Raw genomic sequence first — 25253 nt, 5'->3', positions numbered from 1 at the left:
CACAATCAATGTGCTACACTACGCTAATAGCAGCTCATATAGCATTGTGTGCTGTACATATAAAAAAAAGGTTGTATACAGTATATGATGCCATAATACAATGATTTTTAAGTAACACCCCCTTTGTGTTGTGGTTTAGAACTCTTTAACAAACTGAAGTGCCTCCACGACTTACTGCAGTGGTATGCTCTTGTTGCTTGGACACATCATGAAAAATGTCCACTTAAGGGGGGAAAAATAAACCTTTAAAGCCCGTGTGAGGAGCGGGGAGGTGGAAGGTTGCTTTCTAATTGCAGGAGAAGAGCGAAGTAAACAAAGTCTGATCGATGGTGGTGGGGACTATATCTGAGGAGAGTCTTTGGTCTTGGTCCAAGCAAAGAAGCTGCTGAGATAAAAGCATTATATATCACATGGAGGATGGGGGCAGGGGGGACAACTATCTTGGTTATTTGTATCAGACAAAGATAAGAGTGTCGGGAGTGTGATGGAAGGCTTAAATGGGATCATGACAGGGGAGGGACGGACTACCAACAGCATTGCAGTGCAGCGTGAAGACCCTCCATTCATCATTTTTAGCACACTGTGGATTCACGGCCTTTTCTTGATCTTGTCTTGATCTACTCCAGCAAGTTACAGAAATACGCTGCTCTTGGTGACAGCCGGCATTGATACTGCCTACAACATTACCACGAGGGTTTCACACCATTCACACCATTTTAAAGCACATATAGAGGTAGATGAAGCTTATGGATGATACTGCCTGAGTTCATCAAAAACGACATCAGGTATATAGGTACACACACACACACACACACACACACACACACACACACACACATATATATATATATATATATATATATATATATATATATATATATATATATATATATATATTCATAAAATGTCTTCAAGGTTGGCAGGCCTTTATTCCGCAAGCAACTCATACTGTGGTTTGTACAAATAGACTCTACTGCGATATGTAAATTTCTATGAAGTAGGACTCCTTTATAAATAAAATATTTTTGCAGTTATGGCATAGAAAACCTGTTTACGATCTTCTTATTAGAACCCCTCTAGACACGAGGTAACACCCATATACGTAGTCACCTCTACGCTTGTATTACGCGATGTAGTGGATATATACAGTATATAGCCATTTAAGATACACTACAACATAAACTAGGGGTTATTAGGACCCTCCAACATAGAGCGGAACAAATACCAACTAGTGCTGAGGGAAAGAAAAAGGAGACACAACATGTCCAGAGAGCGCTCTCAACCTGTGGGTACCCACGGTGGGCTTTTAACAAATGTCAAAAGAAGAGAGTAGGGAAAGAAACCCAAAAGCCCACAGAAGCAAAAAGGAGAGGAGTGGTAGTCCCTTATGTAGCGGGGGTCTCCGAAAAACTCCAGAGGATCTTATGGCAACACAAAATTCCTACCTATTTCAAACCAGTAAATACCCTGAGACAAAAATTAGTGCATCCTAAAGACAAGGCTCCAAACCAGAAACAGAGCAATGTGGTCTATTCCATCCACTGTAAAGATGAGGAATGCAAAGAGCACTACATTGGGGAAACTAAGCAAATGCTCCAAAAAAGGCTTTATCAACATCGCAGGGACAATGCTAGTGGTCCTCAATCAGCAGTACATCTACACCTGAAAGCTACCAATCACTCTTTTCAGGACAGCGAGGTTAAGATTTTGGCCAAAGAAAACAGATGGTTTGAAAGAGGAGTTAAGGAAGCTATTTTTGTCAAACAACAGAACCCATCATTGAATCGGAATGGTGGTTTGAGGTTTAATTTGGACCCTGTGTTCAGCAGGTTACTGAGACCAAAACCCACAGCTCTTAGTCTTGCAAATGAGGTGAAGGCAGGGCCGAGCCAGAACAATAGATGCTAACAAGCCAGTATCAGAGTCGTTCATACCCAATTCAGGGAGCGACACTTCCCTTTTATCGTAGGTGTGAATAACAGGATAGGATTATACCACTGCTCCGCCCAGGCTTAGTGTAACGAACCAATAGGAGGAGGGTGTTGGCACACCAATTCCGCCCACTCTTACTGTATTTAAGGCCTAAGCTACCAGCACTTATTAGTTTGCTGACGAAGCTCTTCGGATGAGGAGCGAAACGTCCGACACCTTCTACACAGAAGTACAGATGACGTCTCAAGAAGCCTTTTCCTCCATTTAAGATAGTTTACCTTGTAGGGGAACAGAATTCATTGCAGACAGGAAATGACGTCTGGGGTTCAGAGTTGAGTTTTAGCTTGCTGTACGTTATGGCTGCAAAAGTAACCTGAGTTATTATTATTATTATTATTATTATTATGTTATTATAATTTAAACCTGCAATAAAAGCTAGTTGTTCAAGTCTGGCTCTTCAGTGGTGGTCTCACTGAACAATTACAATTTTTATGCTTGAAAATGCTTACTAATTTGGGCAAAACATATACAATTTGCTTAAATGTGCATATTTTTTGACTAATAGGCCATAGACAACTAACTTAATTAACTTAATTAAGTCATGTTTGAAAATACATAGAGTGAGGGAGCAATGTTCCAACCACGTTGACTGTACATTAATGAAAGGGATGACTGTACATAAATATTACAAGTTGTCAGTAGTATTTCAAAGCAGGGGGAAGGGCATGAAAAAACATCCCTGTTCTAGAAGGGGCATGACAGAAAAGAATTGAGAACCACTGGCTTTTATTTAATTTTTTTTCCACATGACTGTGGTGTATATGCTGTATATTTATATATGTACTATATGTAGATACAGTATCAGAGGAGAGCAGCATGCATATCGTTCCATAAACAAATTGAAGTGAACATCCATTTCTACATTCTTGTTTTAGAGTCTTGGGCACACAAGCCCGACGCCTACCCACCAAAAAGCGTGACGTCGGGATTTTTTTTTCTTAAAGCGCCCGTTTGATGCCTAATTTTCTTTGGCTCCGATGGCGTCCTGGATGCTTTTTTTCAAGTGCGAGAGAGCGAACACTCCACTGTAAATATTTGACGAGTATTTCTTTTGGGAGAGGAGGATACAGCCGCTTAGCAGAAAGCAGTACATTTCATCATAATAGGCAACTTGAGACGGCGTTATCTTACATTAACCTTCACTTGGCACAAAGCAATGTCAGAACCAAAAAACCCAAATCCTGGAATAAAAGCAGAATCTTAAAGAAAATTAGTCTCTTTTTAAAATATTCCTCCATGCTGAATAAATAAACAAGCTTCAACTTTCTCACAGCAAGAGTTTCTTCCAGCAAATGTCTCCTTTGCATAACTCCACGCTCGCGTCGCCACGTCTTGATTTGATTTGGAGCCCCTCCACTTTCAAGGAAATTGAGCTTAGGGTATGTAAGTTCACACTTCCTACCTCAGGCCAATTGATTTTTTCATATTTTTTTCCCTCTGTAGCTTGGTGTGCTGCCTGTGAGTGTTAAACATGGTGTTAGTGTCAACGGGGTCGAGTGATACTGAAACCTCAGCGGGACTTCAGCGGGGATTTAATCATTTTAAACACACTGCGGAATGTGTAAGGGAAATATTGTTTTGGTACAACTTTACATGCCGAATATCCTTGTAAGGCTTTTTGTCAATTATGATGTTTTTCGGTTCTAATTATGCATGGCTTTTTAATTACAAAGGTCAACAAGTAGTGTCAGATCATTATTATGCAAAACCAAGCTACTTCATTGAACTCTACAGTCACCATGCACTATCTTTCTTTTGACTTACGTTATGAAAGGTGGTGGTTATTGTGAATAACTGGCTGGAGGAGTGATCACATTAGTATTATGACATGTCTACGTTGCTTGTGCATGAGCGAGCGTGCTGTGAGCTTTGACTTGGTGGATTATTTTGAGTCTTTCCATTTATTTCCACTGTGTGAGGCGTCGATTTTCATGAAAAACGTATTTATTATTTAATATTATAAATAGATGTCTACATTGCTCATGCATCGAGTGCACCCGTGAGATATGACACTGTATTATTTTCATTTATTTTTGTAATGAAAGGCCGTAATTTTCCATTAATAACTGGCGAAAAGAGTGATTGCATTACATATGAATGCGTGAGTGTGCCGATTCAGTGAGCCTTTTCATTGAGCCGATTCATTTGAGTCTTTATGTTTGTTTCTATTTGCCAAAGTGGCAGTTTTCATTAATAACTAGCAGAAGAAGCTATTACGTTCGTTATCGGACATGTCTACCTTGCTTTTGCATGAGCCAGCATACCATGAGATTATCACACAACTTGTCAGTTTTCATTAATATTATTAATATTAATATTATTATTATTAATATTATTTTGATTCTTTGTTTATTTCTATCATGCAACATGTCGATCGTTCATTAATAACAAACGGAAGGAGTGATCACTGATCACTGCTACCTTGCTTTTGCATGAGCCAGCATACCATGAGATTATCACACAACTTGTCAGTTTTCATTAATAACTGGGAGGGAAGTGATCACATTAACTATATGACACTTCTACGTTGCTTATGCATGAGCAAGCATTCTTTGAGCTTTGACTTTGTGGATTATTTAGAGTCTTTCTGTTAATTTCTGTGACTTTCTCAACCTCCTAGAAGACTTTATGGTAAAAGCAGTAACAACTTATCATTGTGCAATGAGAGTCCAAGATGTTCTCAGTGTCTGTGTTTCAAATCAAGCTAATACTGCAGGAATCATGTTCATAAAAAGCAAACTGCTGCGTTCCAAGTGTTGTGACTCCAGTGGCTTGTGGTTTTGGGACGATTAAATAAAAAAAGTGTCAGGCGGAGCGCCAAGTGAAATTCCAGTTTCCCATCCGCAGTCTGGCCCGCTATGAAAGGGGAAACGTTAAAGTCTTTAGCGCTGTCGAGGCGCGGATCGTGTGTCTGGAGTACCGGGGTCCGGTTTCCCAGGTGTCAGGGAGGCCTCCCCCTGTCGAGGTCGAGGCAAAACATTCAGTGAAGCAGGCTTGTCTGCAAGCGCTAATAGCCAGAAAGACGGCTTTACTCACAGCAAACATAGTGCCGCCCTGAGAGTGGATTGGCGGCGAAAGAAGACTTGAACGCACATTCTGGGTTGTTTGGGTGTGATGGACGACACAGGCTTAAAATACAAGTTTAAAAAAATGTCTATTTTGGGAAGGATTTGCATCAGCAGCAGAGGTGACTTTTTTTTCCTCGCACATGCAGGTCTATTTTAATTCAGGAGGATAAGTGGGAGTGTTCACAGTGTCATGACACTTTCTATTACTGACGCACATGCATAAATGGAAGGAATTAAATTTATGGCCACCGTCTGCAGTGAAAATAACTACTAATTATAGCCAATCTGTTCACGCTACATTTCTCAACAAATCCTCCACATCATAAAAAAAGGTCAGGTTGATCTTGTGTTTGCTCACAATATTTCATCACTCAGCTACTTATTGACAAGGTAGAGGGAATGATTTCATTACATTAGCTTCAATTTATTGGTATTTATTGCATTTAATCTGCTTGATGTGCATGAGTTAGCATACTGTAAACTTTGACTCTGTGGATTATTTGGAGTCTTCCTAGTTATTTCCAATATGCAGCTGATGAGTCCAGTTGTCATTTCATAAATCACTGACAGGAGGAGTAACTGTATTCCATACAGGTATATCACACACTGCTGTACAGTCAACATCGTAGACTTTGTGGATTATTTTGAGTCTTTCATTTTATTTATTTTATGAAAGATGGTGATTGGAACTGGCGGGAGGAGTGATCACATTAGTTAGGTGACACGTTGACGTTGCTCATGCATGAGTGAGTATACCGCGATCTTTGTCATTGTGGATTATTTTGAGTCTTTCTGTCTATTTTTATTATATGAGATGGCAGTTTTCATTCATAACTTTTGGGAGCAATCACATTAGTAATAGGATGCATCTACATTGCTTGTGCATGAGTGAGTGTATTTTTGACATTGTGGATTATTTTGAGTCTTTCTATTTATTTTTCTAATGAAGGGTGGTGATTTTCATTAATCATTGGCAGGAGGAGCGTTTGCATCACATACATGACACGTCATGCTTCATGTGCTGCAACATTTAACCTAGTGGCTTGTTTTGAGTGCTTTCTGTTCATTTCTATTATCCAGCATGGCTGTTTGCATGCATAAGTGGCAGAAGAAGTGACCACATTGATGATAGGACATATACCTTTCCTGTGCCTTGGCTATCATATTGTGATTTTTGACATTGTGGATTATTGCAAGTCTGTTTATTTTTACTTTGTGAGGTGGCAATTTTTATTCATAATTGGTGGGAGTTATCACATTAATAATAGCACTAATGAGTGTTCTGTGAGATTCACACTGTGGATTATTTTGAGGGTTTCTATTTATTTGAACACTCAAAGGTGGTGATTTTCATTTATAAATTATAGGAGGAGCGATCACATTACATATATGACACGTCTACGTTGCTCATTCATGAGTGAGTGTGCCGCCACATTTGACCTTGTGGATTATTTTGAGTCTTTCCGCTAATTTCTATTATCCAACATGGCTGCTTTCATCAATAACTAGCGGAGGAAGTGATCGCATTGATTAGAGGACATGTCGACCTTTCTTGTGCATTGGCTAGCGTACCACGATCTTTTACACTGTGGATTATTTTTAGTCTTTCTGCCTACTTCTACTACGTGAGGTGGCAATTTCCATTCATAACTGGTGGGAGCAATCACATTAATAATAGGGCGTATCTTATACATGAGTGAGTGTACTGTGATCTTTAGCATTGTGGATTATTTTGAGTCTTTCCTGTCTATAATTTCATTCCCTTCTTTTACTGACAAGAAATTTGGGATCTTTTCTTCCATGTTTGGTCCAATATTTACAAAGTAGTTATTGAACCTTTCAAATACTTTGTTCATATCATCCATCCATCCATCCATTTTCTATACCGCTTCTTCCTCATTAGGGTCGCGGGGGCATGCTGGAGCCTATCCCAGCTGACTTCGGGCGTTGTTCATATCATCATTTTGGCATTTCCATCTGTGAAATGGTGGTAATCTGCTTTCTTAGTACCATTCCTGATAATACGGTTTAGGATGCCCCATGTTGCTCTCATGTTGTTTTTATTCTTGTCTAGTGGTTGACTGTAATATTCTTTGTTACACACTCTCTATATATGTTTTTATACGTCTTATACGTTTTTCTGCTTCTGTAGTTTTTTTGTATAATAAATGTCCTATATAATTTTTTTTTCTTCTTACAGGCATTTTGCATTCCCTTTGTCATCCATGGCTGATTTCTCTTCTTTTGCTTATTGTACAGTTCTCTCAATGGACTGTGCTTGGACAGTCTTTCTTAAAAGCGTTTCTACTTTTCTCTGCATAGTCTTTGGAAAGTCCTTTTGTCTTCCATCTTTCTCTTTTTATAGTGTTTATTGTAAGTTGTAAACACTGGAAGATGGTCACTCATATCATTTATTAGCAGACCACTAGCTGTGCTGTTATCAAAATCACTAGAGAATATATTTTCAATTAGCGTTGCACAATGATCTGTTATTCTGCTTGGCCGAGTGATTTTACGATACAGACTCAAACTGTATATTGTACCTATGAAGTCATCTATTATGCTTTGCTTATTTGGATTCACAATATTGAAGTCTCCACATATGAAGATTATTTTTGGCTGATTTCTGTGAAGGTTTTAATGCTTCACTTAGGTACATAAACATCTTAGCAATACATTTTTGCTTCTTTCTTTACACATTTAAATAATGATACATTCTATACTGTTATCAATTGCAAATGACATGTTCTTTACCACTTTGTAGTTCAGATGTTTGTCCATGTTTCTGAGATTGCGATTACGTTGAAGGGTTCCTTGAACTGATGCAAATATTGTCTGATGTTATACTGTAATTTGCGTACATACGTCTGCTGTTTATGTGGATAATTGACAACTTATTGTCGATATTAAAGTTGTTATTATGTTGTTCCTCCGTGTCGTAACAGCAATCATTTCTGATATGAGAAAAAAAGTTTGTGTCCGGATCTGTACCTTTCTCCAATTCCAGTTGTTTGTGGTCTGGAAAGCAAAAGGTTTCTAATTTTAGATCTTCTTGTCCTGCAGGCTTTTGTATTTTTGTATTTTGAGTGTCATTACATGTAGATAAATGGTGATGTTGTCAAATGATAATGAATGTAATACTTCCCTCTGCATTGTTCTTGTTTGTGAGTTGTGTCCCTTTTCCTTGTGATATGATCTTTAGTATTTTTCCAGGTCCTTTTCCAGGTTGTCTTTGACAACAAGCACTGGTCCTCCATTTAGCTTGATGTAGATTTTGCAGTTGGCACGCCAAGTGCCTAGTATCTTTCCCTGCTTCCTCACGTCTTGTACTTTTTTGGCAATGTCAGCGTTGCATTTTGTCAGATGCTCGTTCATGTAGACCAGGGGTCACCAACGTGGTGCCCGCGGGCACCAGGTAGCCCCCCACGACCACAAGCCTGCTTTTCATTCAGGTTTTCAGTTAATAATGAAAGAACAGTAGAAAGAAATGCATTATGAAATACAACATGTGAGTTGTGGACACCAACATTTTGTTCATGTTCTGGTAAAACAAGCATATTCGCTTTGTTTGGGTTTAAAATAAGCTGTGAAAATAAATGTTACAAAAATGAGTAACTGTTGGCCATTTTCATTTTGTAAAAGTAACTCTCACAAGGAAAAATGTTGGTGACCCCTGATGTAGACGTTTGTTCCTTTCAGCTTCTTTCACTGTTTCAGCAGTGCAGTTTTGAATTTCCTGTAGGGGAACTTAACAATGATGACGGGTGTGGTGATGTTTCTGCAAATATCGATGGTGTGCATGTCTATATCTACCTCCTTTGAATGTAGGAAGTTGGCAATTTATTGCCGTGTTGAAGCGACATCCCTTTCATCTGGTTCTTCTTTGTTCCCGACTGCCCTGGCATACGACCTTAATTCAGAGCCCCGTGAAGATTCCACCATTTATTGGTGTATTTTGATCCATTTCATCAATTGTGTTCTTCATTTGCTGAATGATTTTCTCTTTTGCTTCATTCTCTTCTTTAAGAGCGATGCTCAAGGCAGCATTATTATCCTGTAATACCTTGATTTAATTGCGCTGTTCTCTATTTTCCTCCCTCAGGTGTTTAACCTCCTCTTGAAACTCAGAGAAACTCTCATTGAGGCTGTCGTTCTGCTGTTTTAGAGTTCCGGTGTGTTTTTGCAGGTTTATCAGATCATGTCCTACTTGTGGCGCATTGTGTGCAGTATGATCCAAGATTTCCTGCGCCAGCTCTTTCATTTGTGCAATCAATAGACTCTTCAAGCCGTTATATCCTGAGAGCTCTCCATGGGTCAATGGCTGAGACGTTCGTTGTAAATGGTGCCCCGTATTCCTGCTCCTTGGGTGGCCCCGTGGCTGTTAGCAGCTCTGTTGGTGGTAGCATTCTTTCCAGGGGTGGCCTTTCTGGGATATCTGGACCCGTGCTCTCCACGTCTGAATCAAATTGTTTTTTTTTTGCTGCATTGTTGCTACGCAACCGCCGAAGCCTTGCGAATGGCTGTCGGCGCTTATAATTTGTTTATTTTGACGAGTTTGTACCTCTCACCAGTGTGAGTTGAATTCGGAGATGTCAGCACACTATCCTCGTTTTCTGATGACAAAGTGTGGTCAGGAAGGCGCCAAAATAGCTCAAAACTCCGTTGGCAAAAGCGCAGCTCTTACAATGAACGTCCTTTCCGGTCAAGAGGAAGTGATGTCAGTTTTGAGTCATTTCTGTTTATTTCTGTATACAAGGTGGCGGTGGTGGCAGTGGTGGCAGAAGACACGATGCATTGATTGTAGGACACTTACTCTTACTTTATCGTGCCATAGCTAGCGTACCATGATCTTTAATCATGGTAATATTAATTAATATTTTAAGTTTTTATGTTTATTTTCTACTACAGTGGGGCCAAAAAAGTATTTGGACACCCACCGATTGTGCAAGTTTTCCACTTAAGAAGATGAGAGAGGTCTGGAATTTCAGGTGATGATTTTTAAAGAATTTATTTGTATCATGGACAGGAAATAAATACTTGGACACAAACTAAAACATCAACTCAATGCTTTGTCCTGTAACCTCTGTTGTCAATGACAGAGGTCAAACATTTCTTGTAGCTCTTCACCAGATTTGCACACACTGCCGCTGGTATTTTGTCCCATTCCTCCATGCAGATCTTCTCCAGATCTGTCAAGTTTTGGGGCCATCGCTGAGCAACACGGACTTTCAACTCCCTCCACAGACTTTCTATAGGGTTGAGGTCTGGAGACTGACTTGGCCACTCCAGGACATTGAAATGGTTCTTACGAAGCCACTCCTCTGCTGCCCGGGCGTTGTGTTTAGGGACATTTTCATGTTGGAAGACCCAGCCACGTTTCATCTTCAATGCTCTTACTGTGGGAAGGAGGTTGTTGCTTAAAATCTCACGATACATTGCCCCATCCATCCTCTACTTCATGCGGCTCAGTCATCCTGTCCCCTTTACAGAGAAACAGCCCCAAAGCATTATGTTTCCACCCCCGTGCTTCACAGTAGTGATGGTGTTCTTGGGATGCAACTCAGCATCCTTCTTCCTCCATAGACGACCAGTGGAGTTTTTACCAAATAGTTCTCATCTGAACACATGACATTCTCGGAATCCCCCTCTGGATCATCCAGATGGCCTCTGGCATGCATAAGATGGGCCTGGACATGTTTTTTTTAAGCAGGGGGACAGATCTGGCAAGGCAGGATTTAATCCATGACTCCATAGTGTGTTAGTGATGGCAACCTTTTGTGGCTGTGGTCCCAGCTCTTTGCGGGTCATTCATCAGCTCCCTCCGTGTAGTTTTGGGCTGATTCTTTACCATTTGCAAGATCATTTGGACCCCACAAGATGAGATTTTTCATGGAGCCCAAGGCCAAGGAAGATTATCGTTGACCTTGTAAGTCTTCCATTTTTGTAATTATTGCAAATACAGTTGATTTTGTCACACTAAGCTGTTTGCCTGTAGCTCCATAGCTTATCCCAGCCTTGTGTACGTCTTTGAGAGCTCTCTAATCTTGGCCATGGTGGAGTTTGGAGTCTGACTGCTTGAGGCTGTGGACAGGTGTCTTTTATACAGTTAACAAGGTCAAACAGGTGCCACTAAGACAGGCAACAAGTGGAGGATGAAAGAGTTTCTTAAAGGATAAGTTACATGTGTGTGAGTGCCAGAATTCCTGCTTTTTTGTAGGCGTCCAAATATTCATTGTTTGCAAGAATATGCAAAAAAAAAATGTTTAAAAATCATCACATTTCTGGATTTTTTGTACACATTGTGTCTCTGAGTTGACGTGTGCCTATGATGACAACTACAGACCTCTCTCATCTTTTTAAGTGGGGAAACTTGCGGTTGGCGTCCCAATACTTTTTGGCCCCACTGTGTGTGAGGTGGCAATTTTCATTCATAACTGGTGGGAGGATCATTGGGATTACATAATAGGACTCATTTACATGGCCCATGTGTCAGTGAGTGTACCGGAAGAGTCGACACTGTGGATTATTTTTAGGTTTTCTCTTTATTTATATTTTTTATTTTTTATTTTTATTTTTTAGATAATTCCCATCGAGATCAAGATCTCATTTACAAGGGCGACCTGGACAAGAGGTCAACAGCACACGTCATAATGAATAAAGACATAAAAATCAAGAAAGTTAATAAATTACAAACAGATAAATAATGAAAAACACAAGCAGTGCTCATAGGTTTATCGCTGCCTACTGTGTAAAATACTACGAAAAGCTTTGACTGAGAGCAGTTCTGACATTTCCAGTTCAGTCTGTATAGTGTTCCATGCGGTGGGGGCAGGATAAGGAATATATAATGAAAGGTGGCGATTTTCACTAGAAACCGGCGGGAGGAGCGATTGCATCACATATATGGCACGTCTACGTTGCTTGTGAATGAGCGAGTGTGCCGCAACATCTGACTTCCTGGTTTATTTTGACTCTTTGTGTTTATTTCTGTTATCCAACGTGGCAATTTGGATTAATAACCGGCGGGAGAAGCGATCACATTGATGATAGGACGTGTCGACCTCTTTTGTGCATGAGCTGGCATACCGTCAGCAATGACTTTGTGGATTATTTGAGTCTTTCTGTTTATTTCTATTACGCAAAGTGTTGATTTTCTTTAATAACTAGCGGGAGGAGCGATGGCATTGTCACTTCTACCTCACTCGTGTGTGAGCTAACGTACCAACGCTCCAAATGATGATGTGGTATTTATTGGATTTTATCTACTGTATTTTGATACAATAGTGTCGCACCAAATACTCATGCATTGCACACATGTACACTTGCACAATCTGTATTGAAAAAATCACGCCTTAAAAACGGATAACTAGCAATGCAGTATCCCTCCAAATTACTTATAATGCTGTAAGTGCCAAAAAAGTTGCTAGCTTTTTATAATAAGCTAAATTTACAACAATTGGACTGAGTGGTTGATTGATGTGTCTTTCTTTTTACTGTCTAAGCACGCTGACTGGCCACAACATTATGTAAACCTGCACAAAAAGTAAGCACTACAACAGTTTTGACGTATGAACATATTAAAATTGCATTGTGCTGAGAGCTAACAGACCTAAACTACAACCACAGTAATAAACCCAGTGCTGCATCAATATTAGCATGAGCATAAACACATGTTTCCATCCTGGAGCTTTCACTGATCTAAGCAGCAGTGCGGCCATGCTATCCCTCTCATTACCCCAGACAACCCTACCATCATGCTCTGTGGCGCTGGGGGGTTCATTACGCTGAATTAGATGTCACACGGATCACGGTAGAGCGCTACACACCCCCTTGTCCCCCTCCTCCTCTACGGTTATCTCTATAAAGCGAAGGCCGATCGTTAGCCGAGGTTTGGAGCTTCGTGCAGGCTCCGAAGGGGGACGGCGCTTTTGGCATGCTCAGCTTACGAGATACGCGTTTACTCTCCGGCATTCCTCACAGTCCTGCTGTTTTACACATGACGCGGGGACCAGCAAGACCTTCACGCGTGATGTGACGCGGTTTGGGACAAGCCAAACGGAGGACAAACTACAAATGCAAGCTCAGTTGTAGATCACCATGAGGTCTCCCACCAGGCATTCTCCAACAATTCAAAGTTTTAAATTTGTAAGTTTTTCAAGAAAATCCGTTGAGGATGTCATGTTACCCAAAGTGCCCTTGCTTTTTGTTGTTCTTTTGGTGGCGTTGCCATAGAAGAGTACAAAGGATGGAAAAGTGAATGAAAGAAACAGGAAAAGTGTGATGATAACCATAGAACCAGAAATGGGATATATTGCTATACAGCCTGATGTGAACGACGATTAAGCCAATGTCTCGTAAATGTTAGGGGGAAAAGTACACATCTAAAGTGACAAAGGTTAAATGGCAATTATGCGTGACGATAACCGTAGAACGGAAATGGGATTTATTGCGATGTAGCCAAATTTGAACGACCATAATAGTACACCTCTAAAGTGACAGAGGTCAAACCACCATTATGCATGATGATAAAGTGTGACAATAACCACAGAATAGCAAATGGGATTCATTGCGGCGTCGCAAAATTTTGAGTGATGTTTATAGTGATATTTTGATGATGAAATAAATAAGAACAAAGCTTTTTTTTTTCTTTTTTTCCCTTTCCTTTTTTTTTCTTTTTTTTTTTTAAACACAACAAAGAAAATTATAAAAAAATAAATAAATAAATAAATAAAAATAAATAAATAAAAAATAAAATAAAATAAAATAAAATAAAATAGAAAATAAAAAAAATAAATAAAATAAATAAAATAAAATAACAAACCTGACAGAACAATCAGGACTCTTCTGCCTTGTATTTAGCAAACATCAACTGCTTGTATTGTTTTTTTGAATTTGCTCATCTCTGTACATTGTTTGAGTTCTTTACTCAATCCGTTCCATAATTTAATTCCACACACGGAAATGCTGTGGGTTTTCAGCGTTGTTCTCGCATATAAATGTTTTAAGTTTAATTTTCCTCTAAGATCATATTTCTCCTCTCTGATTGAGAAATACTTGATTAGATTTTTGGGTAACGAGTTATTATTAACTTTATACATTATTCTAGCGGTTTGAAAGTGTACTAAATCTGCGAATTTTAATATCTGTGATTTTAAAAATAAAAGGTTTGTATGTTGTCTACACTTGGCATTATGAATTATCCTCACAGATCTTTTTTGCAGTACAGTGAGTGAGTGAAGATTGCTTTTGTAATTATTTCCCCATATCTCCACACAATACATTAAATATACTAATACTAAGGAACAGTACAGAGTGTGGAGTGATTTTTGATCAAGAAGATATTTTGCTTTATTCAATATAGATATATTTCTTGCCACCTTTTGTTGTATATATTTAATATGAGATTTCCAACTCATTTTTTCATCTATTATAACCCCAAGGAATTTATATTCTTTCACTTTTTCAATATCCGTTCCATTAATTTGTATTTGGTCGTACGTGTCCTTTCTACTATTACCAAATAACATTATTTTAGTTTTACTTAAATTCAGAGATAATCTATTCTTGTCAAACCATGACTTTAATATGACCATTTCATCCTTGACCTTTTTAATGAGTTCTTGTGTGCTTTCACCAGAACAGAAAGCGGTGGTATCATCGGCGAATAAGACCAATTTTAAGTTGTTAGTTACTTTGCAAATGTCGTTAATGTACAAGTTAAACAGTTTTGGTCCCAGTATGGACCCCTGTGGTACTCCACACGTATTGTGTAGACTCCCAGATGTATATTCTCCTAGCTTTACAAATTGTTTCCTCTTTGCTAGGTAGCTTTTAACCCAATTTAAGACTAAACCTCTAATTCCGTACCTTTCTAATTTTGAAATTAAAATAGTGTGATTAATTGTATCGAAAGCTTTTGTCAGATCCATGAATACTGCAGCTGCGCATCTTCTGTTGTCTATGGCAGTAGTGATTTCCTCCGTGATTTCCATCAGTGCCATAGAAGTTGAAATGTTGGCTCTGTAACCATATTGACTACTTGCCAATAATTCATTCTTATTAATAAATTTGTCCAACCTATTATTAAATAGCTTCTCCACAATTTTCGAGAATTGTGGTAACAAAGAAACTGGTCGATAATTTGTAAATTGGTGTTTGTCTCCTTTTTTGAAAATTGGAACCACCTTGGCTGTTTTCATTTTGCTTGGAAATATTCCAGTCTGAAATGATAAGTTACTAATATATGTTAACGGGTCTGCGATCTCATTGATGACCCTTTTAATTGTTTCCATTTCGATTCCATGACAATCAGTTGATGTTTTTGCCTTAAAATGGTTAACAATGTCAGTGATCTCCTTTTTGGTTACAGCAGTGAGAAACATAGAATTAAGATTCCTATCAATAATATCAATCCCTTCATCAATTGTGTCTTGTTTTGGAATTTCCTCTTCCAGTTTTTGTCCAATATTTACAAAATATTCATTAAACATTTCAGCTACCGCATTCATGTCATTCCTGTAAGTGTTTCCAACCATGAAATAGGGAGGATAGTCTGCTTTCTTAACGTTGTTCTTTATAATACTATTTAAGATGCCCCAAGTTGCTCTCATGTTATTTTTGTTCTTATTTAGTACGTGACTATAATATTCCCTCTTACACACTCTCAAGATAGTTGTCAACTTGTTTTTGTATGTCTTATACTTTTGTTCTGCTTCTTTAGTCTGTTGAATGATAAATGTCCTGTATAATGTGTTCTTCTTCTTACAGGCGTTTTTTAGTCCTTTTGTCATCCATGGCTGCTGGTTTTTCTTTTGCTTCTTGGGCTTTTCTTGCCAGGGACAGTTCTTATCGTAGAGCTCCATATAAGTACCAAGGAAGCTGTCATATGCCTCGTCCACATCTGTTGCACTGTAGACACTCTCCCAACTTTGTTCTTCCAGACCTATCTTGAAGGCACGGATGTTATCCTCTGTACGCAATCTTTGAAAAGTCTTTTTTGCCTCCGCCTGTTTTTTCTTATAATGTTCATTGTAGATTGTAAACACTGGAAGATGATCACTGATGTCACTAATTAGCAGGCCACTGATGGTGTTGTTATCAAGTCATTGGTGAATATATTATCGATGAGGGTGGCACAGTGGTCTGTTATTCTACTTGGTCTAATGATTTTAGGATATAAACTCAAGCTATACATTGTATCTATAAAGTCATCTGTTTCCTTGCACTTGTGTGAGTTCAAGAGGTCAATATTGAAGTCTCCACATATGAAAATAGTTTTCTGACCTATGTCTGTAAACGTTGTCTTAATCCAATCCTCAAACATTCCAATCTTTGACTTTGGAGTTCTGTACACACAACTTATTAACACATTTTTGCTTTTTTCTTTACAGATTTCAATTGTTATACATTCTAAAATGTTATCAATGACAAATGACATATTCTTTACCATTTTGTGGTTCAAATGTTTGTCCACGTATACGGCCACACCTCCTCCATTTGCATTGTTCCTGTTTGCACACGTCATTTCATATCCTTCCAGCTCGAAGTCCATTCCTTTGTTAGCATTAATCCAAGTTTCTGAGATTGCTATAACTTTGAAAGGTTCTTTGAATTGATTCAAATATTGTTTAATATTAGTAAAGTTTGCGTTCAAGCTTCTGCTGTTTATGTGTATGATGGATAACTTGTCGTCGTTGATAAAACTGTTGTTGTATTGCTCCTCCGTATAATAACGGCAGTCGTTTGTAATGTGAGAGAAAAAATTTGAGTCTGGATCAATGTCTTTTTCCATATCCAATTGTTTGTGATCTGTAAAGTGAAAAGTGTCCAATTGTAGATCTTCTTGTAGCATATTAAAGCTGTTTTCCTCCATGTTGGGAGACCTCAATATCTTTCTAGGTCCTTGATGTCTTTGACAGCAAGAACTCTGGCCTCTGGTCCTCCATTTGCTTTGATGAAGATTTTGCAGTTTGCACTCCATGTTCCTTGAATCTTTCCTTGCTTCCTCAGATCACGTGCTTTCTTCGCAATCTCAGCGTTGCGCTTGGTCAGGTGGTCATTCATGTAGACATTTGTTCCTTTCAGCTTCTTTCCATAGAGGAGTACAAGTGTAGGCAAATAGGAAAAGTGTGATGATAACCATAGAACAGGAAATGGCATACATCTGTCAAATTTGAATAGAGAGATAGCATTTTTGGCCTGTGCTGAGATATCAGTTCTGTCATAACTACACAAAAAATAAAACTGTGACCTATATCCTGCGCACAAAACAGACAATTAAAGAAAATCTGAAAAGCAGCATCACTCAATTGTTGAGTTGATTCAGCACACACACGATAAGCCGGCCTGCGAGCTTCGGCAGCGTCCTCCTCAGAGCGCCTTTGATCGGGCCAAGAGGCATTTTGGAGCGAGGCGATAACATCTGCCTCTTCTTTCCTCGCTTCCATTAGGAATCATGTTCCGCTCAAGCTTATCAGATAACTGGGAAATTCATCCACTGCTTCTAAGGGAGTTGGGGGGAAGCCAGTTGTGCTGGAGAGCATAAGGGTGGTCTTTTTAAGGCCGCTCTTGGAAGTTGAAGAAGGGGGTGGGTTATCATGTAAGTAAACATGCCACAAAATCAGGATGTAACAACCTGGGCGTCCATTATTTACTAACCGGCTGTAAAGAAGCAGACGGTCGGGCATGGTGGCTCAACAAACCTGTTCGTGGTGAAGCTAATGAGTGTGGTCATCAGTCATGCTAATTTGTATCATTAGCACTAAGCAAAAATTGCACTGATCGTTGCTAATGGAAGGTGAGGCCGGTAGCGGCTCGCTAATTCGGGATCAAACCCTTCCTCTGCCAGTTCAAAAATGTGTTGGCGGCCTAGAGGGTCGTTCGGTCAGAACGCCAAGGAATGTTCTAAAGATCCAGAGCAGACTGTTTTGGCATGCCAACACTAAGCCGCAAAATAAATCATTGCAGCATAAAACAAAACAATGAGCCTCTTTCGCATAAAGATCAAACCCCTAAGAGCCGTCTGTGCATTTCACACAGAACCCAACAAAGTGGGGCTTTGCTGTCACTGTGAATCATTGAGTCATTGTTGCACACTACACTCTGACAAGCCCCTTTCACACTGCCTATTAAAGCCGGAATATTGTGTGTTAACAGCACCAACACAAATTTCCACTGTGAATTTTCTAGAAGTATTATTATCGGTAGATAACAGAGGCGGAATAGCAGCTGTGTGAAAGGGAATAGCAAGAAACTGTAGCAATGGCCAAGACTCACTTGTCCTGTCCTGTTGTGTCAAAAGTAATTAGCACTTTCCGACGTCTGTTACCCGAGTTGTTGAGGTACACTAGTGTTGCATCTCTGCAGAATATCTGTGTGAAAGAGGCTACACAGGTGCCGGCCCTCCTCTGTTCCAGCTCTGATACTACCTCCAAAGCGGGAAAAGTCGCAAGATGACTTTGTGCACCCTTACTCCACATGGGCACTGTTCACACACATGTAATGATGTGTGCATTTCATGCAGAACCCAATGATGCTGGACATTGCCATACCTGTATGCGCATTCACATTTTTTTCCTGGTTTGTCTGCTAAGAAGTGAACATTTCCAACTGGTGTCAATAAGTGGACATGAACACTTTGAGTGAAAACACTCGGACGAGGACTGCCGGGCGTGAGACAGTGGCCCAGTGTTCGCAGTCACTCTGGTGAAAGCTTGCGCAGCGGCTTGGAAAATTACAGGTAATTGGCCCAGCCATTGAATCCAGTTAGGTTTTGCTTGAGAGACTAAAATAACAAAGCGCTGATTGCTTGAGGAGACAAGGGTGGCCAGCTCGGAGGCAAGCAGACTTAATTTGATACACATTTCTCCCCTCACCCACCTTGAAATGTACTGGCAAAAAAAAAAAAAAAAAAAAAAAAAGAGCGAGAAGGTGGGTGAAATCGTCTCCCATCTGCCAGATTACATTTAAGCAGCAGGAGAAGCTGAAGGAGCGTCCTTCACAATATTGTGTGAAGGCTGTCAAAGTTGATGCAGCAGCCTGCTGGCTGAAAGTCAGCCTAATAATAAATTCCGACTCTGTGAAACTGGAGGACTTTTTACGTGTTTTTGTATTTAAAAAAAAAAAAACATGACACCTGAGATTTAGTGTTACACTAGGACATAATTGGTGTGGGGGGGGGCCCACATGCAACATGAGCGAGGTCACAAATGAAGACGAACATGTAAGTTAAGCTGAACAAAGGAGGGTTTTTTTTCATCTCACTAGCTCATACACAAGAAAACACGTCATATATTTAATGCAATCACTCCTTCCGCCACTTATTAATGAATATCGGCACCTTACATAATAGAAATAGAAAGAAAGACTCAAAATAATCCACAAAGTCAAAGTCTACAGTACACTTGCTCATGTACCAGCAACATAGACGTGTCATATCGTCAATGCCATCGCTCCTTCCACCAATTATAAATAAAAACAAACACTTTGCATAATGCAAATAGCTAGAAAGACTTGAAATAATCGATTTAGTCAAAGCCCAAGGTATGCACGCTCGTGCACAAGCAGCATAGACATGTCATGTAATTAATGCGAACCCCCCTCCCACCAGTTATTATTGAAAATCGGCACTCTGTGTAATACAAATAAACAGGAAGAATTGAAATAATCCACAAAGTCAAAGCCTACTGTGTCATATCATCAATGTGATATGAAGTTATTATTAAAAATCACCAACTTGCATATTAGAAATAGCTAGAAAGACTAGAAATAATCCCTATAGTAAAAGCCCAAGGAATGCTCGCTCATGTACGAGCAATGTAGACATGTCATATAATTATGGCAAACCTCCCCCTCCCACCAGTTATTCCTGAAAATTGTTACTTTGTATAATGTAAATAAAGAGAAAGACTTGAAATAATCCCAAAGCATACAGTACACTCGCTCATGCACAGGCAACATAGATGTGTCATACTGTCAATGCCATTGCTCCTCCCACCAGTTATTAATAAAAACACCACCTTGTATATTAGCAGTAGACTCAAAATAATCCTTTAAGTCAAAGCCCTAAGTATGCTTGGTCATGCATGAGCAATGTAGACATGTTATATACTTAATGCAAACACTCCTCCTGCCAGTTATTATTGAAAATATTGACCTTGCATAATAGAAATAATCAAAAAGACTTAAAATGAGTTGCAAAATCAAAGCTCATGGTTTGTTGGCCCGTGAACAAACGGTGTAGACATGTCACCCCGTCAATGCAATCACTCCACCACCTTGGAAATAGAAACAAAGACTCGAAATAATCATGAAATCCAAGCTCACTGCACACATGTTCACGCACAAGCAAAATACAAATGTCATATAAACATAGAAATGTCATAGCGCTAACGTTATCGCTCCTCCCGCCAGTCATTCATGAAAACCTCCACCTTGCATAACAGAAATGTACAGAAGGACTTGAAATGAGCTACAAAGTCATGCACAAGCATCACGAATCCTATAGTTAATAACCATAGTTATAACCACCACCATGCATTATATATTAACAGAAATACTTTGGGGAAAGTAATCCTTGCTCACGCACGACCAAAGTAAATGTTGAATACTTAATGTGATCACTACTCCCGCCAGTTATTAATAAGAAACACTTTGCATGATAGAAATCAGTAGAATCACTCAAAATAATCCACAAAGTCAAGGCTCCCGGTACGCTTGTTCATGCAACCGCAACATAGATGTGTTATGTCGTCAGTGCAATCATTCTTCCTGGCCGTTATTAATGAAAATCGCCATCTTATATAATAGAAATTTGAAAAATGACTTGAAATAATCCACCAAATCAAAGCCCCCAGTATGCTTGCTCACGCACAAGCAACATAGACATGTCATATCATTAGCACGACTGATTCTCTAATCGGCTATTTGTTACTAATAATTGCCACTTTACACAATAGAAATAATCAGAAGGACTTGAAATGTGCCACAAAGTCAAAGTCCACGGTACTCTTGCTCAAGCACCAGCTGTTTAGACATACACTACATAAGTTCATGTCTTTCCAGGCTCCACTTCTGGGAAATATGGCGTCATGCTTCTGGCAGGAGGAAGCGACTCGTAGCCGCAGTGTTGCCATCTTAAAAGTTCACCACCCCCCTTCAGGATCTTGGACAGGGCTTTGGGGCTTTGATCAGCTCTAACACGGCGCTAACCATGACAGTTCATTTTCAACCACTTGTGTCGGAAAAGACAATCTCTTGATGCGTTGGCACACAGTAAAAGAAAAATGCCACTGATGGGCCGTCAGCCCAGCGTGGTTTCCTTGTGTTTGTGTCAGTACAAGACGTTCTTCTGACGCGAGCGCAAACTCAGGTGCTAACCGCAGACGTAGAGAAAGTGCCGTCTTACTGCTTGTGTGACATTTCATTGACTGCTCACTCACACGCTTTTCAACTAATGTCATCATGCTTTAATGAGAAGATTCCCAGCCAGATTAAAAGTAACACCCAGCACAAACTTTTGTCTCTGTGCCTTTGTGTTTTTTTGGACCGAGCAGCTTGTGGCTGGAAAACAAGGTTAAGAAGATCAGTATCAAAGGAGGAGGCTTTCTGTGTGCCCCGTGTTGGGTTTCCACCTTGAAAACCCGAAAGGTGTTTTCTTACCTGATTTGTATTCATTCACACAATGGGCCGACCTGCCTCTCTTGTTTCCAAGTAAGGAGAGTCCAGACGAGACTTTTGTTGGCGCTATCATCGGATATGTTCATGTTGTTTCCTGTAGCCTTGGAGCTCAGCCAGAGGGGTTGATTTTCTCCCCTTCTTTGTTGCCATGTGCTCTGAAAAACACCCTCAAGAGTGTCGTCCAACCTACAAATTAGCAGCTAAAAGGTGCCACAGTTGTACGATGTAAATGACAAATGGTCTTTTACTTGGATAGCGCTTTTCCACCTCCAAGACACTCAAAGCGCTTTGACACTGCTTGCCCATGCCTACGGATGACGCAGCATCAGGAGCAACTGGGGGTTGCACTCTGACACAATCACGGGAGGACTAAGGATAGAATCCGCAACCTTCAGGTTGGGAGATGACCACTATACCACCTGAGCCATGCCGTCCCCCTGTCCCGCTTATCCTTTTAGTAAGGCCTTTTAGTAAGACGTCGTTTTTACAAATACACTAGCATAGCTATGTGAGATAAAGTGCTAACACTACACATTTAACAACATCATGCTAGGTTAGCTTATTCACTGAAGAAAATTATCTCACAGCTCACAGGTCCCACGTCAGTAGCTGAATGACAGGTAGTTGGCAGGGTTTTATTGTAAGATGTGTAGCGAAGCCTGCTGTCATTCACGGCTGTGAGGATGATATAAATTGCAACACTCCACAAATATACTCCACAAAACGATTTGGGTGAGCGGATCGTTTTTAAAAAATTCATGAAAAATAAAGAAACTTGATATTTATCGTGGTAAACACACAAATATGGCGGATATGCAAAATTTAGCATAGCTATGTGAGTCACAGTTTAACAGCAACACCATGCTCGGTGAGGTACTTATAGCTCCCACATCTGTAGCTAACTGACAGTTAGGTGGTAGAGCTTTATTAGAAGATGTGTAGCGAAGCCTGCTTTATTACAAATCTGTCTTTCGTGCCGCTGTGAGAATTATAGCCGTGAAAATGCAAGAATCTGCAAAGATGGGGGATTAAAAAGCATTTAGGCCAAATGGATAATATTTAAAAAATTATGAAAAATGACAATTAAAATGGCGGCTATTATTTATTTTAATATATAAGCCTGCTTTTTTTTTTCAAGCAACTTCAAAAGCAACTCTTTAAGCAACGCTTCAGGGGACATTTTAAACAGGTAATTCTGTAAACTGCATGTTATTTTCTAACAGGAATGCGATCTGGTCTCCTTTTTCAGGGCTTCTTCCTCACCGTGTCCCCCGAATCCATGCTCAAGGTGGCCAAGCACGCATCGGAAAACAATAAAATCTTCTGCATGAACTTGTCGGCGGCGTTCATCTGCCAGTTCTTCAACGAAGGCCTGATGAAGGTCATGCCCTACGTGGACATCCTGTTTGGTAACGAGACGGTAAGTCGTTTGTAGATTTCATCCGTAAACATATAATCCTTGCAGTTAGTTGCATAAATATTACGCACTGTGTCGCAAAATGTTGGAATTTTAAGTTCTTGCCATCTAAATATCATGAAAATTATAAAATGGTTTAGTAGTTTTTAGTTAGTTGCATGTGATGCCTTTAGCTAACTTCTGTTGCCAAATGACACCATATAAATCATTTACTTACACATTTACTGTATTACGGTAAGAAGGAGACACATTTTATTCGAGAGGAGTACTGCAGCAAAGTGGAGACTGTGGAGTATACAGTATAGTATAATACTGCGGTGTTAGCATGTTTGTTTTGGGCATTTGTAGCCTGCGTTTCCTCACATTTTACAGTGATGGCGGCCATATTGGAACCCCAGACCAAAAATAAGATTTGATTTTTTTTTTTTCAGTGTTAAGTGTAGCAGGAATTTTTTTTAAAAGGCATGAAAAATAAAGAAAATTAAATACAAACTACTGAATCTACTAGCTGAATCAGCATTTTTGTGCTCTTGGTCATAGTACTTCTTTAATGACTGTGTTCCCAAAAAAGTGTCAGTAACTTCTGCCTTGTGAAACATTCCCTCAGTAATTAGCTAGAACTCCCATCAGCAGCCTTGTATAACACCCCCCCCCCGTCCCGTCCCAGTGGAGATGGTAGTGGCGGTGGCAGCAATAGAACCACATTTCTGCCTCATTTAATTGGCTAACATGTTGAGTGATAACCCAGGAGGGCGGCTTAATTGACTCCTCCCGCGTCGTCTTATTTGACTACCTGACACTGAAACCAGGGTGCTGTGTCTCGTTTCCTTCTCTTCTTTAATGGCCGCAGTTAATATGGCCCCCAATGAGAGACATGATTACCTTCTGTAAAGGATAAAAAAAAAAAGAAAAAAAAAGCTCACAGTAGCAATAGATTTGCCCATAAAATTAGCCGCCATTTGCCTTACGTGCTCTCTGGAGCGTAGGAGATAAAGCACACACAGGGCAGAAAGGATTGTTGAGTCTGGATTGTGGTATTTAAGACAAACGGAATGATCATTACTGGATTAATCTCCCCTACGGATGCCTCTTTAGCTTCCTTAATACAGTATCTGTCTGTGCTCTTTGGGAATATGTCACAGATCATAGTATTTAATCGTTCTGCTTTGTGTTATCAAGTTACCTCAAGAATATAATTGCTAATTTTAAGAGTTCTTCTTTTGAATGAAGAGGAATAATCTCTTTGCAAAAAAGCAGGCTTCAAGACACATTTTAAAATACATTCAGGGAGATGATACTGCCTGTGACCATCCCCTAGCCACAGCCCACCCAGTGTATGGAAAATGTTTCTTTATTTTAGAAAAATACATTTCATTTTGTAAAAATTTCAAAAAGATTTTTTTTTTTTTACATTTCTGCCATATTTGTGGATTGCCACAATGTTTTTGTTATTCTTAAAAATAACTGTTGACTCAGATATTCAAAAAATTATGAATAAATTTCTAATAAATAAATAATGTTTATTGTTTGTATTTATTATTTATAATTTAATCAAATTACATTATGTATAGTATATGGAAATAAAATAATAATCAACAAATATAATACATATATAATAATAATAATAAATTATAAATTTCTTAGTGGCAACTATGGTTCATGGTTTTAATCCTGAACATGCATGAGTCAAACAGTAGCACATCACATAGTACAATTCACAATTTTGCATGTCCAAAAAGGAGTAGGAAGAAGCAAAGCTTATTTAATCCTACACCTCATCAGTTTCGCATCAGTTGCAATACATTTATTCACCTCTTGTTCTTCCAAGTGTACTTTGTAGGTCTACATGACAATGTAGTGCGATCATAACCAAGGTTTTTACTTACTAAAAGGAAGCTAGAGGCTTAATAATAACTGATAGAATGATTGAAGAAGTGTTTGATTGATAATGAATGAGTACAGACCATGTACTCACCACAATGAAGAGTAGAAGGTTATTGTTTGCTTTATGCATAATTTTAGCCGTCTGAAGGTTTACTAGATCCGCAAATTTTAATAATTGTGATTTTATAAATAAAGAGTTTGTGTGTTCTTTGTAA

At 39.3% G+C, this 25253-nt stretch overlaps 1 protein-coding gene across 2 annotated transcripts in view; it reads left to right on the top strand.

The window, feature by feature from the left end:
- Positions 1-25253, top strand: part of LOC129168461 (adenosine kinase-like) — a 142808-nt gene that overhangs the window by 84197 nt on the left and 33358 nt on the right. For both annotated transcript variants that reach the window (XM_054753769.1, XM_054753778.1), the window contains exon 7: positions 22987-23157. In XM_054753769.1, coding sequence (XP_054609744.1) covers positions 22987-23157 — 171 coding nt within the window. The remainder of the gene's footprint in view (positions 1-22986; positions 23158-25253) is intronic.

Source organism: Dunckerocampus dactyliophorus, chromosome 2 (assembly GCF_027744805.1).
Source record: "Dunckerocampus dactyliophorus isolate RoL2022-P2 chromosome 2, RoL_Ddac_1.1, whole genome shotgun sequence".
NCBI classification, from domain to species: domain Eukaryota; kingdom Metazoa; phylum Chordata; class Actinopteri; order Syngnathiformes; family Syngnathidae; genus Dunckerocampus; species Dunckerocampus dactyliophorus.
This window is presented reverse-complemented; position numbering and strand designations above follow the sequence as displayed.